Source organism: Contarinia nasturtii, unplaced genomic scaffold (assembly GCF_009176525.2).
Source record: "Contarinia nasturtii isolate CC-2019 unplaced genomic scaffold, AAFC_CNas_1.1 Cnas_scaffold_810, whole genome shotgun sequence".
Taxonomy (NCBI): Eukaryota; Metazoa; Arthropoda; class Insecta; order Diptera; family Cecidomyiidae; genus Contarinia; species Contarinia nasturtii.
Genome location: NW_022198157.1, coordinates 1164091 through 1180643, shown reverse-complemented (window position 1 = coordinate 1180643; position 16553 = coordinate 1164091). Strand labels below are relative to the sequence as shown.

Here is a 16553-nt window from a genome sequence, read left to right as displayed (position 1 = left end):
CAGCTTTGCGACAAATCACATACAAACAATTCAGATCCAATATTAATCGATTGCATACAATGCACTCTTTACACTTTAGTGTAGATAACAGCGAAAATGTCAAATAGAACAGTGTCATTTTAATATTTTTGTGAAATTTTGCGAACATAAGTGAATATTTTCTTCATTTTTCGTTTCCATTGCATTACTGGGAAAAATGACATCGAGAAATCTCACCGAAGTGTTCTTTTTGATGCGAAATAATGCCGTACAAAATCGAAATATGTACGATGATCGGGTATGTAAATTCGAATCGAACATATGGAAGTAGAATGAAAGCGATTTTTGATTGGTTTTTTTTTGTGTGGATTTTTAGAGGCCAAGTGATAGTGATAGATTATTGCAGCGAACTTTACGTGATGCGGAGGAAGGCCTAGAACTGAGAGATGATTATGCATCACCGCCCATTTGGCTGGATAAACTGGAAGAGGCACAGTATACGATTTCAAAGTAAAGAATTCTCGATAAATTCACTGTCTTCAAATATGATCGAACTTCTTTGAATCCGACCTTGGTATTGAAAGTAAATGCTGCTATTGTTAGTTGTTATTTACCATCAAGCAATTGTTGAATGCATACGTCACGTCATTGATTTTGTATGGGAGGTGAACAAAACTCTTCGCTTTCACAGAAAATCAAAGAAAATATGTTATGGTACCATTCGAATTCACCAGATGCTGTTCAACATCAAGTATAGAAAGCAGCAAGTTTAATCCAAGTTTTGCTTCGACTTTTAAATGCTTTGTTAGAGCTGGTATAGGCACTGTTGAGGTGTCTTTTTTGTAATTGCTGCTCTTTCCTGTAATATTAACAGGGCCTGTATTCAGGACCGGAACTTTAAAAATTATATGGATCACTTACAAGTTCCTGAACATCTCAGAGCTAATAGCAGCTCAGATGTTTTTCTGCGGTTGACCAAAATTCTACCTTAACAGAACTTGATTAATCTCGTGTATTAAATCGATTCCCTTTTTTTCAGAATCAAGCCAAAATTGGATGAATTGGGTTCATTGCACGCACGTCACTTGCTGCGCCCATCATTAGACGATCGCTGCGAAGAAGAGGAACTCATTGAAAATCTTAGTCAAACGATATCAAAACTGATTTCCTCAACACATCGTCACATTCAGTTCATTCGTTCCAGTTTAGGACAGGGTAAGTAACTTGAATTTTCAATATGTTTAATCCATCTAATTCGAGATCTTTGTTCGATTTTCAGGCAACAAACTGGAGCAGAGATTAACAAAGAACGTAGTAACCCATTTATTGTTGTCACTACAAGATGTGACTTATCGTTTTCGAACGAGTCAATCGAATTACTTGAAGCAGTTAAATTCGCGTGAGGCACGTTCAAATGCTTTCTTCGAGACTCCCGATTTCACGACAATTGATCTGAATGATGGTTCAGCAATAGCCAGTTCTTCTTCTAATGCACATGCCGTGGATACATTTGATAATTTCCTAAAACCAACTACCTCCAAACCAACTGCGAATTCAGACTATTTTGAACAGAGTGACGAACAAATTGACGAATACTTCCAGAAAAGTATATCGCAACAAGGTCGAATGACGCAAACGCAATTGCTATTATTTGAAGAGGAAAATACAAAAATGGCCGAACATCGTGAAAAAGAAGTCATTAAGATTGTATCATCCATTGCCGATTTACATGACATCTTCAAAGACCTAGCACAAATGGTTCAAGAGCAAGTCACCTCGTATTTTAAAAATTACTATTCCATTATTGAAGAATGCTATCCATTCTTTCGATTATTTTTCCATTACTTCCATTACGTTCCATTACATATTGATTAATTTCCATTATTTCCATTCTTTTCTTTGTGATTAACCCTAGGCAGGGCACCGTTTTGGATCGGATCGATTACAATGTGGAGCAAACGCAGACTAAAGTCACTGAAGGATATAGACAATTGCAGAGAGCGGAAATGTATCAACGAAAGAATCGAAAAATGTATTGCATCCTAATTTTGGCATCAACCACTCTATTTATGATGATTCTTTTGATACTTACTAAATTCCACTAAATTTGAACATTTTTAACTATTTCGTTTGAACGAATAGAAAAATATTTATTGAATTTTTTTGTCTGTGAGTTTCATCTCTAGATGTATGGTATATGTTCTAAGTATTGTATTTTATTTGATTCCATTAAAAAGTATAATAATGCAAGTGACGAATGATTCGTTTCTATTTTGTTGAGAAGAGAGAAACATGGCACCATTTTTTCGATTTGGTTTTTAGGGCGTGATCAATATTACCTAAAGGAGCAAAATAAATTGGAAAACTTCCTTAATATACATCTGAAGTATAACTTGATTGGCCGAAATCATGGGACATAATAATAGAAACTTGTGATTTCATTGTTGTTTAGAGGGGACTACCAAACAAGTTCTAGAAAATAATCCTTTCTCAATTGACACTTGGAACATACGATTAAAATATGAACACTCAGAAAATCATTCGAATAAGTTTTTACTAACTCTTGTACTTTGTTGTACTTACCTGTATTTACAATGTGATTTGATACCAATCCCAACAAATCTCAATTTTATGTAAAACCTTCCAAAATTCCAATGTTTTTTTTTTTTCAATTTGCTGAATAATATTATGTGTGTTTTGATAAAGAGAAATTAAAGGTATAATTATTTAGGATTGTTCAAATTTTGAGTGAAATAAAGAAGAATAAAAGTGCTTTTGGGGAAGTTGAGTTTAGTTCAAAAATGAAATACAAATGATTATATCCGTAATGCCAAACGATGCTCTTTTTGTTTGTCAAATGTTTGGATATACGAATATTACCTCGCTTTTTCATGTTTTGTTTTGTTATTTAAAATTGATGTAAATCTCTTCAGCTTTCAATATTTTATTCATCACCTGAATGAATGAAAAAAAGCCGATGTAATTTTGTGTCTCTTGAGTTACATCCCTAGATGTATGTTTTATTGTTTATTAGATAATGTATAACAATGCAAATATACTTATGATTAGTTTGAATTTCATAGACCTAGCGAAAAAAATCTCTTAAATTCGCTCTGAAATGCGACTGGCAACGGATCGTAAATTGCCGTAGACTTTGCTGGGTGGTGATCCAAGAATAAGATTACACAATGCACGTCGTGCCAACTGAATATTTTGATAGCTTCCTAATATATGAATGCGTGTGTCAGCGATAACGATACGTGTTTTAGTGGTATTTTCAATGGTGAATTTCGTGCGTCCACCCTTACCAGCCAATCGACCAACGGCACGATTTTCATGATCACCGCGCAATGTTTTTACATCTTTTATTTCGAATGTTTCGATGAATAGATCTTCCAATCGCAGCAATGCCATTGCATCGTCAATATCAAAACCGTAGATAAACGCTTTGACGAAATCAGAACCTTTCTGTAGATTTGATACGTCTGGTGTTTCTGGACTCAATCGAATTTCGACTTGGCGTGCTTTCATATTGAAACGCACCTGCAACTTCAAATTCTCAACCAATGGCTCGAAAATTTTCAACCAGCTGTCCTTCAAAGGTGTATACCTGAAAACAATTGACAATCAATAACAAAACAATAACAGTTATTTTACTTTTTATTTGGTACAAACCTGTGTGACGGCACTGGAATCTTGCGAATTTCCACAGATGTATGCTTCTTTCGTTTGGCCTTCGGAACCTGTGATTTGCGTGCACCCTCAATGCCAGTCGTTTCATCCACTTGCATTTGTTCCTCGGCTCCGGCTGATGTACTGATCGTTCGTTTTTTTCCAGCTTTCACCTGTTGGCGACCACTTGGCGGTAAAAAGGCATCGGTATCAATGTTTGCACTCTTATCCACTTCCATTTTTATGTGATTTTATTTGTTTTTTATGAAAAGAATATTTCAATTGCAATGCAATGAAAACACGTGTGACTCGCAACAAATGAACTGGGAAAAAGAGTTGTAAATATGGTGTTTGACATTTCGACCAATGTGAAGTTGGCGCTGTATCACGTAGCGCGAACTGTCATTGCTCACCTCAAACACACTTCGGCAAAGAAAACATTTCGAATTGTGTGTTTATTACACTTCACCGAAAATTTACAATAATTTATTTAATTAGACAATTTTGTTCATAAATTAACGAAAATGAATTCGTTGAGACGTTCTCTGCCAAGGCTAACATCGAATTTGCAAAACATCTGCAAATTTTCACAACAGCGTAAGTATTGTATTTACCGTTGATTTTCGAGGTTAGATTGAATAGAAGTTATTCTAATTTCTTGCGGCTAATTGTATGTTTTTAGGATGGATTTCAAACCGGGACGACGTTCGGAAATATCAAAATGAATTGTTCGACTTGGAAAAGAAGCGACAACATGATGCAGTGGGTCGTATAGAAAAAATTGAAGTACGTTACTTGGGCTTACCAGAAGATACTACACTTATTATGAACAAAAACCTGTCGACACCGTACAATTGTGCACAACGTAAGGCCCGACGAAGTGTCTGAAACTGAGGTCTCGTTCTTATCGCTGCATTTTCTTTTTATCTCACAACAGATTTATCCGATATTCATTGCAATCGTTCGGCAATAGCTCTAATTGATGGTGTAGTTCCATGGGATATGCACAGACCATTTGAAGATTCATGTACATTGCAGTTATTGAATTTCACAGTGGCTGAACCGTACCTTGCCAATCGGTAAAATATTTCAATTGCACTTCTTAAAGTCTCATTCACCAAGAAAATTTTAACATTTTTATTGCAGTGCATTTTGGCGTTCCTGTTCATTTATGTTGGGCGCTGCTTTGTCAAATGTCTTCAAAGACACCGTCGATGTTCAGTTGCACAGTTTCCCATCGCCAAATGTTAAATCTGGCAGTTTTGTCTATGACATTTCCCTGAACCATCAGGATTGTACACCAAACAAAGAAGAGCTTCGAACAATTTCGGCTGAAATGGTAAAAATGGCAGCAAAAGACTTGAAATTCGAGCGTCTGGAGGTGGTGCATGATTTAGCATTCGAAATATTCAAAAATTGCCCATTTAAACGTGAACAATTGCCAAGCATCTCACGAGACGGTTCAGTCATTATTTATCGAGTTGGAGATCATATTGACATTAGTCGTGGACCAATGATGGGCTCAACAGCATTACTCGGCCGATGTACAATTGGTGCTGCATTCAAAATAGCCGATATTAACAGTACAGACAGTTTTTATCGGGTACAAGGAGTCGCATTACCCAAAGAAATTGTCATGAATCACTATGCATTTAGTATCTTAGAAAATCGTATTAAAGAAATGGTGAGTACGACGAAGAAAAAATAAAGGTTCCTAATTTAAAAAAATGTTGTCATAATTTGATCTGAAAAATACTGAATTTTTTTTTAATTTGTAATTTTCCTTATATTACAGAACCCAGCACGTTTACCGACCGAACCAGCAGACAAATATGAACGGAGATATGGAAAACTGGCTTAAGCAATGTCATAGACATTTCATTTCAAATATCCAATCGTTTTGTTAGATTATTTTTTAAGAATATTTCAAATAAAAAAATGACAAAATTTATTCGGAGACTTTATTTGAATTCGACACGAATGCAGTGAGAAATTCTCTCATTGCGAGAATTTCAGATAAAGTGTATTTGATTTCTAAAAAACTTTCAAAAAACACAATTTTTGACCGCTTTGCAATTTTCAAAATATCATACATGGAAACAAAGGCATCATTTCTCAATTATAAGAGAAGTACAGTTGCCGAAAATAATCAATTTAAAAAAGCAGACCTTTGTTGATCAAACTTATATTTTTGATTTAATCAATCATGCTACTCTGAAAGGGAGAAAAGAGAGAGAGAGAGAGAATGAGAGATTGAAGTCATTGATGTACAAATGTGAGAACAGTAAAAAAACATTCCCATCCACTGAACATAAAGAAAACGATAAGGCTCAGTTCATTGCGAGTATGTCGACTCGTCTGACTTTCTTCTATTCCTTTTTCTCATCTTCATCGTCGCAGTAGCATGATTACTTTTGTGTTAATGTTTATGTTTGTTGTGAGTGTGTATGATTTGCAATGCTACGTTGTTCGCTTATGTATGAGTGCAACAAGTTGAGAGAGCCGAACATAATTTCATCGTTGTATTACAAATTAGTTGAAGTCTTGCAGTTGAGTCGATAGCACTGACTACAAGAATACACTTTCGTTTTCTTTACTTTCGTTTACTTCAGTTTAATTCCAATTTTCAGAGAAATAATCAATCATCTGCGATGAAATTGATATTTCTTGCTCTAAGTGCACTTTGCATTGGTGGTAAGTTGATTTTTTTTCATTTTTACTGTCGATGTCATTGAAAAGTGCACATCTCCAAACCGTTTAACATGTGCATGTGTCATATGCCATGACAAACACATTTTGCAAATTGTTCGCTATCAATTAATTGAATTAGACTGAAAAGATTATAATTTAACACTGTCCTATTTGGAGATGTATTTATTCTTTATTGAATAAGTTGAGACGTTTTGAATGTGTAAGCGGAATGGTTTAAATTTTGATTTAGTACTTTCAAAGTTGCCATTCACTTAGTTTAATCACGTTTTTATTTTCTATGAAAAATTAACGATGCACCTACCTTACTTGTCATGTCTTTATTTCAAAAAAATCGTTCTTTTTTTTAAAATAAAACTCTTACCTGTTCAAAAGAGCATTTTTCCTACTTTCAAAACATAAATAAAAGACAGCCAGTTGCATCAGCTGTGTGTTAGGAAACAATATGTATAAAAACAGTCGCAGGTAGAACGAATCTTTATCAATACATTGAATACGTGTTTCTTCGTTTCTTTTGTGTACCAATCGCATGGAATATGTTGGATCCAAACAATATAGTCAGTGTTTGTATTCAATTGAAAATGAAAAAAACCAAAACATAATAAACGAACGAACATCTGTTCAAAAAACTCATAATAAATTTAAACAAAGAAAAAAAAATCGAATAATTTGGGTGATGTAAAAGTACACATAAAGATGAGTTCTTAAGCGACGTTTTTATGAAATATTCGTTTTCCTTTCCTTTTTTCCAATCGCATTATGAAAAAGTATTCTATGTATTTAACAAAATAAACTTATTGCGACGGTTAAATTACAAACAAAGAAAAAACCGTTTAAATTGATTGCCGTGTTATCACTCGTTCGAAAAATAGCACAATAAAGTACACAAGCAACAAAATGGTAGGGATCAAAATAGGCAAAAATTCAATCGAGATAAGCCGAAAACGTAGAAATTCATTTGAGTATATAAGTGTATGAACAAAGAAAACACTATTTGGAATAATAAATTGTGATTACATCATTTTTTTTTACGTTCAGCACTGGCCACGAAACCGCCAAGATGGGATCCAGTCTACACAGTTAAAGGTATTTTATTACATGCTTCAAACGAAAAATTGTTTAATTCATTGAATTTTATTTAAAAATATAGGTGTACTCTACATCCCGTATGCGGAGATTGAGGAACCGTTTGAAGCCTGGTTTGATAAAAACACAAATCGTTCGCGTATTGACTATTATGGTGGGACTGTAAAAACATATCAATTGAGCCGCGATGGGGAATTTGGTACATCATTGAAAGTAGCACCAGTCACCACTGACGAAAATCCAAATGTAATTACCTGTTTGCAAGTCAACGGAACCAGCGAAAATCGCGTCGAACCACAGTCTATTTTACCTGACTGTCGTCAATTCAAGTTGGAAGGTAAGGGAAAAATTGATCTATTAACTAAATAGATATACAGCCGGAGCGGCAAAAATATACAGGTAATAAAATATTAATAACAAAATATGATTATTTAGCTACCGAGGATTTGCTTGGATGGAAATGCGATAAATTCGTATTCGAAGAGGCAATCGGCCAGAAGACAAACAAGTATGCAATGTGGGTGCGGTACGTAAAATCGCCAAAATATCCTGCTTCACGTCAACCAATACCAGTCCGTTATGAAATGCGAGGCTATAACACCCTATTGGGCTCACATTACGATCATTATCGCTTGGACTACGACTCTTATGCCCACGATGATATTCCAGATGAAATCTTCGAAGTTGATGAATGTAAGTGTCTTTTTTCCAAATTTAATATATTTTTAAATGAAAAATACACGAAATTTCTGATTTTTAAACCCAATAGCAAAACCATGCATTGGCTTCCCAGGACCAGGCAATGGACACTATGCCACATTCAATCCAATGAAGGAATTTGTTCACCCAGTTGATTCATCACATGTTGACATGGAACATATGCGTTTCATGAAAAAACATGGTGTTGTATACGCAACAACAGATGAACAAATGTTCCGCAAAAATGTATTCATGCAAAATTTGCGTTTCATTCACTCAAAGAATCGTGAACGATTGTCCTTCAGTTTGGGCGTAAACCATTTGGCCGACCGCACCCAAGATGAATTGAAAGCATTGCGTGGATATAAGAAAACAGTTGTGGCTAATAACGGTGGCAAACCATTCCCTTACACATTGGATTCAGAGACATTGGAAGATTTACCTGATGAACATGATTGGCGGTTGTATGGAGCCGTAACACCAGTAAAGGATCAATCGGTTTGTGGAAGCTGTTGGTCATTCGGAACCACCGGAGCTATTGAAGGCGCTCTATTCTTGAACAATGGTGGCAACTTGATTCGTGTTTCACAACAAGCTTTAGTTGATTGCTCATGGGGATATGGAAATAATGGTATGGACTCCACATTATGGGAATCATTTTCTCTTTATATTGAACATATATTTTATTCACTTTGCTATAGGCTGTGACGGTGGTGAAGATTTCCGTGCTTATAAATGGATGATGAACAACGGTGGTATTCCAACCGAAGAATCGTACGGCGGCTACAAAGGACAAGATGGCTTCTGCCATGTCAACGACAAAAATGTAACACTTGTCGCCCAAATTACTGGATGGGTTAACGTAACCACTGGCAGCCCCGATGCATTGAAAGTAGCTTTACTTAAACATGGCCCAATCTCAGTCGCAATAGACGCTTCACACAAAACATTCAGTTTCTACTCGCATGGTGTTTACTTTGAACCAAAATGGTACATTTTTTTGGAGATAAACTATTATTTTCATGATTTGTAACAAAATTAATAGAAATTTGTTTAACTTTTTTAGTGGAAACAAGGAAGACGAATTAGACCACGCTGTTTTAGTCGTGGGATATGGAACGATGAATGGAGAACTATACTGGCTTGTGAAGAACAGCTGGTCTAACTTATGGGCTAACGATGGTTATGTAAGTACACGAAATCATTGTCTATTTAACCATGAAATGTATGGAGTATATTTTTTAATGTTTTAATTTTCGTTTGGTTTCAGATTTTGATGGCAGCTCGTGAAAACAATTGTGGCGTTCTCACCTCACCAACCTACGTTACTTTTTAAGCCATTTTTCAATGTTTAATTCAGAAAATAGTAATCAATAATTTGAAAAAAAAAAATCAGTTTCATTTTAAACAAGAAAATATATAGTAAAAACACTTAGTTTTTTCAAGCTATTTTGAAAGCCATAAATTGTTTATTTTGATACCACAATTGATAAATAAATTTTCAGAAATATTTTTAAATGATGTTGTTTTTGTTCAATTTATTGTCGACGTATGCGCATTCATCGAAAATTCAATCGATTTTAATCACAAGTTAGTCACAACAGAAATGCTTGTAATGAAATTCGATGCAATCAACGTTCAGTCATAGTCTTTCACTTACACAGAATGCATTTATTCATACAAATTATGTACTTTTCAGTTATCAATAATCGGTTTCACTTGCTCCGAATTGCTTGCGCCCAATTTCTGTAATGAAACTAGTTACATTAAATCTATTTTTGATTCTAGTTTTGATTGATGGTAAGATTTGTTTTGACCTTTTGTCAGTTAATTGAAGTCATATCGCGCATTATTTACACAGATTAAAGTGACATTGAATTACTATTAATAAGACAAAGGCTAGAACAAAAGTTAAGGATTTTGATTTATCGAACAGTTCTAATATGTGCGAAATTTTCGTATATTCCCTTAGCTACTAAGCCACCAATATGGGACTCGGTTTACACTCTCACAGGAGTTTTGAACATTGCGTATGCCGAAATCGAAGAGCCGTTTGCAGCGTGGGTTGATCCAATTGCACGGCGATCGCGTATTCATTACTATAATGGTATGGTAAAAACCTATCAATTTGAAGGTGAATATGGACAATCGTTTAAAGGGGCTCCCATCACAACTGATCAGCAGCTAAATAAAATAGACTGGTAATTTCACTTTGTGTAAACGCATAACATCTACAAAGAAAAATAACCAACACATTTTGTGAATTACATATGGAAACAACAGTAAAAAGAGAATATCACTTTTTATAAATTATTCGACTTACTTCCAGCACTGATCCATTGCTTATATGAAATGTTTTCAAACAGCTTATCATCGATGATTCCGAAAAGAATTGATCGAAGACCATCTGTATCATCTTTTCCATCAATTCCAGGACAACGTTCTCTATAAAGCAACGAATTGAAGCAGTAACAATTGAAGCTTCTGTTGGCATAGGTTATCGTACTTTGGTTGGACGAAAACGACATGAGCTGCCACGACGGAAGGCGAAGAAAACAATTTTTTGTTGTAGATTCTAATGTCAACCTATGACAATAATTGCGGTGTTCTCACTGAAGCAACCTATGTTACTTTTTAGGTCATTTTTTTTTTCAATGTTTTATTCAGAAAATAATAATCAATAATTTGAAAAAAGTTTTTTTAACCGTTTTTCATTCATTTCAACAATTTTCATTTATAAAAAAAAGTTTCATATGAACCATCCCAACAAAATAAAATTGTGTGAATTTTCACAGATAAGCTATTCCATAGTCTCAAAGAAATTCTTGAACTTTTTAAAGAGCTCAGTTCAGTGGAAAAGAATTAAAAATTGCGCGTTTAGTTTTATATTGACTTGAATTTCCTTGAAGAATTTAATTTCACAGACATGGACAATCAAGGCACGGATGATGAATTCATTTCATAGCCTAAAATAAATTATTATATAGTACGTATATAGGTGTATCATTTCAAAATATTTTAAAAACTATTTTTGCTATAATCACGTAGGTATGAACTTTTGAAAGAATTCTTATTTTTGAATTCATAAATATTTTTAAACTTAGTTAAACTTAAATGGTAAGCTTCTGACTTTATGTATGAAATTTTATCAAAGAAATCATTGAATGCTTCGTTTTATGCAACAACTTTTCCTCAAAATTCGATTAAAATTTAGTACACTTTTGTAAATGTACGTTAAAAGACTTTTCTTATCATTGACATAAGAATGTCGTTCAAATGTCATGCAAACCTAACCTCATTTTTTATCAATCAAAACAAATTCCCTTCAATATGAGTAAATTAGTGAGAAATTTGTTTTTCTTTGTGAAAAATTCACCGAACAATAAAAAAGCAATTGCAAATAGAATACATCGAAGAACAATAGTAAACTTGGCATCTGTTCGTCTATTTGAAAAATTGCCAGCACAAACGCCATGTAAAACAAATTATCCATTTGTCGTGCAAACAGCTCGATTTTCATCAGATGCTGTTACAATTTCACAGCTTGACTATGAACGATTTTGTGCCGAAACATTGGACTCTCTTTGTGATTACTTTGAAGAATTGGTTGAAAGTGTCAATCACTTGGCGTCTGCGGACATTCTGAATAAGGTGAAATTTTAAATATGAATACAGTGTTTGTCCGTAGTGTTAAATTGTGAGTGGTAACTATTTTCATGTGACACAAATATATGTTTCAATTAATAGGATGGCGTTCTGACGGTCAGTTTGGGTGCAACATACGGTACTTATGTTATAAATAAGCAATCGCCAAACAAACAGATTTGGTTGAGTTCACCAGCCAGTGGTCCGAAAAGATACGATTTCATGTATGCAGCAGACGGAAGTAAAAAAGGTTACTGGGTTTATAAACACACAGGCGAAACGCTACACGAACTTCTTGACAAAGAACTCACCGACGTAACAAAAACGAAAACACAATTTCAATCTTTGTCATTTGGGTCGCGATGTTAGTAAGAATAAAATGCAATTTGTTTTGTCTACAAATTTGAGAATAGTTTTATTTGAATAAATCTCTGTGTGTCACAAATAAATTGATTGTGAATACTAAATTTGTTTCAGCTCATATACATATATATTCATAAAAATTTCTTTCCTTACAAATATAAAACAATCGCTCTCTTTTCGTGTAAATCTCATTTTACTTAATGTTTACTTTATCAAAATGGAGATTCAACCGCTTAAACCGCTTAAGTTTTTGTGAGGTTATCGTACGTGTACGGGAACAATGACCTTTTACAACCGATGACTCTGTTTGAAAAATGGAAATGTTTGCTCCAATTGTGACCTTGTCGTGCAGCATGATATTTCTGGCATCATTGATAACACACCCAATAAGTAGACTTGTAATCGCTGTCGTCGCATCTCAACGAAGTCAGCATTCTATAAAAATCAAGAAAACAGCGTGACTGTTATACTCATCTTTTGATTTGATAACGTTACATAAACCGAACCGGTGGCTATTTTGAATCACTTACCATGTTACCGAAACTCTTTTTCGGTGGAAAATCAAGCGTTTTTATCATTGGATTGCTCATCCGCAGATATTTATCCATTCGATGGAATTCACTGTATCGTCGAAGCAATGACCATTTTCCATTGTCCCCAGACACTGGTGTGATTTGAATCTCGTATGCAAAGTATTTTTTATTCAAATCATCACGTCGCTGGAGTAAAACTCGCGGAATGCTCACCATAAAATGCTTTGAACTTTGTCGACTCACTACAAGATTGTGGTGAACGGATCTCAGTCGCGTGTTTTCACTGTGAAAAGGGAAACATTTGAAAGGGGTTTTATTGATTGATTAGATAGCTCTTCTTCAATCTTTTCACAATACTTACAGTGTCAACGCAGTTAATCTGTCTTCCAATAAAGCGCATCGTTGTTCTAGCTCTCGGATCCGTGCGATATGTTCACTTTCAGTGGTCGTTAGCTCTTGAATGCGTAACTCATTCTTATTTTCATCGTCATTTTCATGCTCTTCGTCATCATTTTCATTCTCTTCGATTGAAGACGTTGTATTACTGATTGAACTGCTCATCGATGTGGAATGCGATGGCTGGGAAGTGACTTGATTTGGTGATGAATTTGAAGAATTTGTTGTTGTATCCGAGGTTACACTGCTGCTATCAGTCGCTTTTGATTGATTTGAATCCGTTTCTTTGTAGTCATATGAATTCGATGGATATGTTTGTATCGCTGGTTTGATCATTTTTATCGATGTTGGAAACTCAGGTTCAATGTAATCGGTTTCATTGGATAGTATTCTTGAATTAGTAGCAATAATATTTATCGGTTCGGCATGGAGTCGTTCATAAGTAGAATCGGTCGTGAATGGCTTCGATTTTTCTTCGGCCAATTTCTGTTTTTCCTGATACTTCAAGCAGGCATCGGCTAGAGACACACAAGTTGGTGGCGTCGATGAATTTAACACATTATCATTGACCAACGAACTATTTTCATCTTCTTCGAATGATATGACCGCCGCTTTTTTTGGCGCAACTGATTTTCGTTCGGTTGAACTGCTCACCGTTGGTACTGCAATAATAATTTCATTCGTTTGCCGCGGAGATACCGATTCAGCCAGTGTTGAAACATTCAATTCCGGACTATCGACTGTAACGGCAAATAAAATCGATCCAAGACCTAAGTAGAAAGATTTTTCATGAAATAAACGTTAATTTAGTAAGCATGGGAAATAAATGAATTGAAATAGTTTGTTTTATACAGCCACAACGGTTATTGACACCGCCGAGGTGTGGGAACTTTTCTTGCAGCACTTAAAATGGAATAAGTGCAGACATAAATTAGTGTCCTTAATTCTCCAGGGTCAATAACAGCTCTGTTTACAACGGAAATGTCATATGAATGATAGATAAACTAACCGGCTGCAATCGATGGTAAGAGGTTGCTCGCTTCATTATCACGAATTAACGCCCAACTTTCAAAATACGTATTCAATCCAGTCGTATCACTTAACCACTCCGAAATGTATCGTTCTAATGCACGTTCATTCAAAGCGGCTCGTATCAGTGATCGCACTTTACCGTGATCTGTGTAAACTATAAAGTAACAAAACATGACAAATGTTCAGTTAAATTGTGTGCTATTTTAAGAAAGTTAAAATGCAGGCATTTCGTTTGTTAATTAAATACACACCATAACGTAGCGTTGAAAATCGCTCCTTTTCATGGTTCGTTAAATGCTTGAAGGCAAATTCCCAGAACGAAGTTGTTGGTAATTCTGTTTTTAAATTTCCCGACACAATATTCTTGAATACTGATGTGGTTTTTAGTCCATGCGATAGTGCTGATTCCCAATTTGTACACATTCTTTGAACTCTGATGAAGACATAAAAATGATATTGTCAAAGAGCGACAGACATTATAATGAGATATTTTCAGCCAGATGAATCAGCTCAGCCAGATATCGTCAGGAGCTGAAATTTAGTGAAAACAATAGAATTGATTGTTATGGTTATAATTACACTTACATTGCTACAATCACTATAACAATCACTTTTATTGTTTTCACTCCATTTCAGCTCCAGGCGATATCTGGCTGAGCTCATTCATCTGGCTGAAAATATCTCATTATAATGTCTGAAGAGCGAACTAAAAATATCAATATGATTCATACCTTGTATCTTTTTCAGTAGCCAAAAGTGTTTTATTTTTCCCATACACATTTTGTACCTCCTTAACACTGTCCATTAAATTTTTAAGTAGCATAGTGCAATTTTTGCTATCACCAAATAATCGACCGCTCATTATATCTCACCCAAGATTTAGATATCTTTGTTTGCATTTGTTTATGTGTCGTAGATAATCCACATGAACGAACAAAAATGAAAACTTTCTCTTTACTGCGTAAATACACCACAAATTAGTTTCGTATAAAAACACAGACTAATTAGATTTGTGACATTGACTTAATTGTGTTATCGCGTGAAATACTGCTGCATATTTAGAACGTGATTTTTTCGTTTGTTTTGTTTATTTAAAGCTCAATACATCTTTATGCCACCAATCGATAGAATGTAAACAATAAAATCCAATACAATACGATTTTGTTGACGAGGCACTACTCACTTATCGACAATAACTTTTTTTCTGAAGACAATCGTATTTGGAGATACGGAAATATTCTCAAATACGACACATGAAAATGCATTCAGTTTAATTTAAAACTAAAAAAAAACACAATTTTTTTTTTATTGCCACACACTCATATCGACTAGTGGCATTGAAATGCGTAATTTCAGTGAAACAAAGTTGTGTTTGCTATGAAAATATACATGACAGCTGTAGCTGAACTGTCAAACATACACTGTTTTGTCGCTCGTGGACTGTATAGCTATCGCTCTTCTTATATGTATACATGAAATGTCAAATTTAAATTACTCACAACGAAGCGGTTGCATTTAAATGCTTATTTTAAATAACTCAATGGCTCAATTTAAGATATCTTGTGAAGTTTTTTTTATTCACATTTAATATTTATTTAAATTTTTGAGATTTACATATAACGACAGAAAAAAGTTCTTCTTTTAACGGGTTCCAAGAAATCATATTTCTCTCATTTCATCGACACAATTAACAAATCGTTTTAAATTACAAATATAAATGAAATTTTGAAAAAGATAGAGGAATGATCTAAGAAAAGTAGCTGTGATATGCATATGTATCGCACAAAGAAAACTATGAAGAAAAAAAATAGTCAGAAGTGCCAATAAATTTAAACTGAATCATGTCGAATAGGATTGAAAAAAAGTTGCATAAATGACTAATTGACTTTTGGATGACAAGATGTCAAGCAAACTAGACGTCATTTTTGAAGGAGCCGGTTTTTATAATGAGGACCCATAACAAATAATTCTGGGAATTGATAAACTGAATACATTTATAATATGAATACATTAGTGCACGCTGTCTTTTATCCGAATTATTCAGTATTCAAGATTGTTTATGGAAATTCATTCAATAATACTGGATTCGCCGGAGAAGATTTCAAAAGATTGTTTCGCATAAAATTGAACTATCTTAGTGGCTGAAAATTGTTTCAATTTTTTTATCAATGTTTTTGGCAAAACATCATTTTCGTCGATTAAATTAGACCGTTTGGCGTAAAATAATACAAAATCGGCTGAAATATACTTTTTGCACATTTTTCTCAAAATTCGTTAATCAATGGAATAATGGAAAAAAATTCTTTCTCTTGCTGAGATTGTCTTTGACTTTTCGAATAATGTTATAAAATATTCTCCGATTTCCAAGTCTTCCATAAAAGAAAACCGTTACAATTCATTAGTATTAAACAAAAGCGTTCGAATTCCGTGCATTGTGTG

At 34.4% G+C, this 16553-nt stretch overlaps 7 protein-coding genes across 13 annotated transcripts; 5 read left to right on the top strand and 2 right to left on the bottom strand.

The window, feature by feature from the left end:
- The first annotated feature begins 15 nt into the window (after nt 1-15).
- LOC116342007 (syntaxin-16) lies at nt 16-2233 on the top strand. Of its 4 annotated transcripts, none has more exons than XM_031769468.1 (5): nt 16-277; nt 356-489; nt 1019-1194; nt 1259-1745; nt 1899-2233. In XM_031769468.1, the coding sequence occupies exons 1-5, from the start codon at nt 197-199 to the stop codon at nt 2023-2025; spliced, it is 1005 nt and encodes a 334-aa protein (XP_031625328.1). In that variant the 5' UTR covers nt 16-196; the 3' UTR covers nt 2026-2233. The 4 variants fall into 4 exon arrangements, with proteins under 4 accessions (XP_031625328.1, XP_031625327.1, XP_031625329.1 ...); XM_031769467.1 differs by having other exon boundaries at nt 17-277; nt 1895-2233; XM_031769469.1 differs by having other exon boundaries at nt 17-277; nt 1259-1737; nt 1895-2065.
- A 726-nt stretch (nt 2234-2959) lies between these two features.
- On the bottom strand, nt 2960-4003 carry LOC116342009 (RNA-binding protein pno1). Its single transcript, XM_031769472.1, has 2 exons — nt 3655-4003; nt 2960-3589 (listed from the first exon to the last, which is right to left on the bottom strand). The coding sequence occupies exons 1-2, from the start codon at nt 3888-3890 to the stop codon at nt 3082-3084; spliced, it is 744 nt and encodes a 247-aa protein (XP_031625332.1). The 5' UTR covers nt 3891-4003; the 3' UTR covers nt 2960-3081.
- Nucleotides 4004-4068: 65 nt separating this feature from the next.
- On the top strand, nt 4069-5602 carry LOC116342008 (39S ribosomal protein L39, mitochondrial). The gene is made up of 5 exons (XM_031769471.1): nt 4069-4248; nt 4334-4516; nt 4589-4730; nt 4798-5335; nt 5447-5602. Exons 1-5 carry the CDS (start codon nt 4176-4178, stop codon nt 5510-5512), a joined length of 1002 nt encoding a protein of 333 aa, XP_031625331.1. The 5' UTR covers nt 4069-4175; the 3' UTR covers nt 5513-5602.
- A 584-nt stretch (nt 5603-6186) lies between these two features.
- On the top strand, nt 6187-9663 carry LOC116342006 (digestive cysteine proteinase 1-like). Its single transcript, XM_031769465.1, has 8 exons — nt 6187-6345; nt 7399-7446; nt 7511-7783; nt 7882-8139; nt 8216-8776; nt 8847-9135; nt 9212-9332; nt 9416-9663. Exons 1-8 carry the CDS (start codon nt 6303-6305, stop codon nt 9479-9481), a joined length of 1659 nt encoding a protein of 552 aa, XP_031625325.1. The 5' UTR covers nt 6187-6302; the 3' UTR covers nt 9482-9663.
- A 137-nt stretch (nt 9664-9800) lies between these two features.
- On the top strand, nt 9801-10777 carry LOC116342011. Of its 3 annotated transcripts, none has more exons than XM_031769474.1 (3): nt 9801-9945; nt 10118-10346; nt 10580-10777. In XM_031769474.1, the coding sequence occupies exons 1-3, from the start codon at nt 9897-9899 to the stop codon at nt 10722-10724; spliced, it is 423 nt and encodes a 140-aa protein (XP_031625334.1). In that variant the 5' UTR covers nt 9801-9896; the 3' UTR covers nt 10725-10777. The 3 variants fall into 3 exon arrangements, with proteins under 3 accessions (XP_031625334.1, XP_031625335.1, XP_031625336.1); XM_031769475.1 differs by having other exon boundaries at nt 10512-10777; XM_031769476.1 differs by having other exon boundaries at nt 10475-10777.
- Nucleotides 10778-11429: 652 nt separating this feature from the next.
- LOC116342010 (frataxin homolog, mitochondrial) lies at nt 11430-12192 on the top strand. The gene is made up of 2 exons (XM_031769473.1): nt 11430-11796; nt 11893-12192. The coding sequence occupies exons 1-2, from the start codon at nt 11476-11478 to the stop codon at nt 12157-12159; spliced, it is 588 nt and encodes a 195-aa protein (XP_031625333.1). The 5' UTR covers nt 11430-11475; the 3' UTR covers nt 12160-12192.
- A 7-nt stretch (nt 12193-12199) lies between these two features.
- LOC116342005 (sorting nexin-29) lies at nt 12200-15472 on the bottom strand. 2 transcript variants are annotated; one of them, XM_031769464.1, is made up of 7 exons: nt 14846-15472; nt 14366-14547; nt 14092-14268; nt 13642-13852; nt 13048-13611; nt 12684-12969; nt 12200-12588 (listed from the first exon to the last, which is right to left on the bottom strand). In XM_031769464.1, the coding sequence occupies exons 1-7, from the start codon at nt 14974-14976 to the stop codon at nt 12442-12444; spliced, it is 1698 nt and encodes a 565-aa protein (XP_031625324.1). In that variant the 5' UTR covers nt 14977-15472; the 3' UTR covers nt 12200-12441. The 2 variants fall into 2 exon arrangements, with proteins under 2 accessions (XP_031625324.1, XP_031625323.1); XM_031769463.1 differs by having other exon boundaries at nt 12201-12588; nt 13048-13852.
- Nucleotides 15473-16553: the final 1081 nt, after the last annotated feature.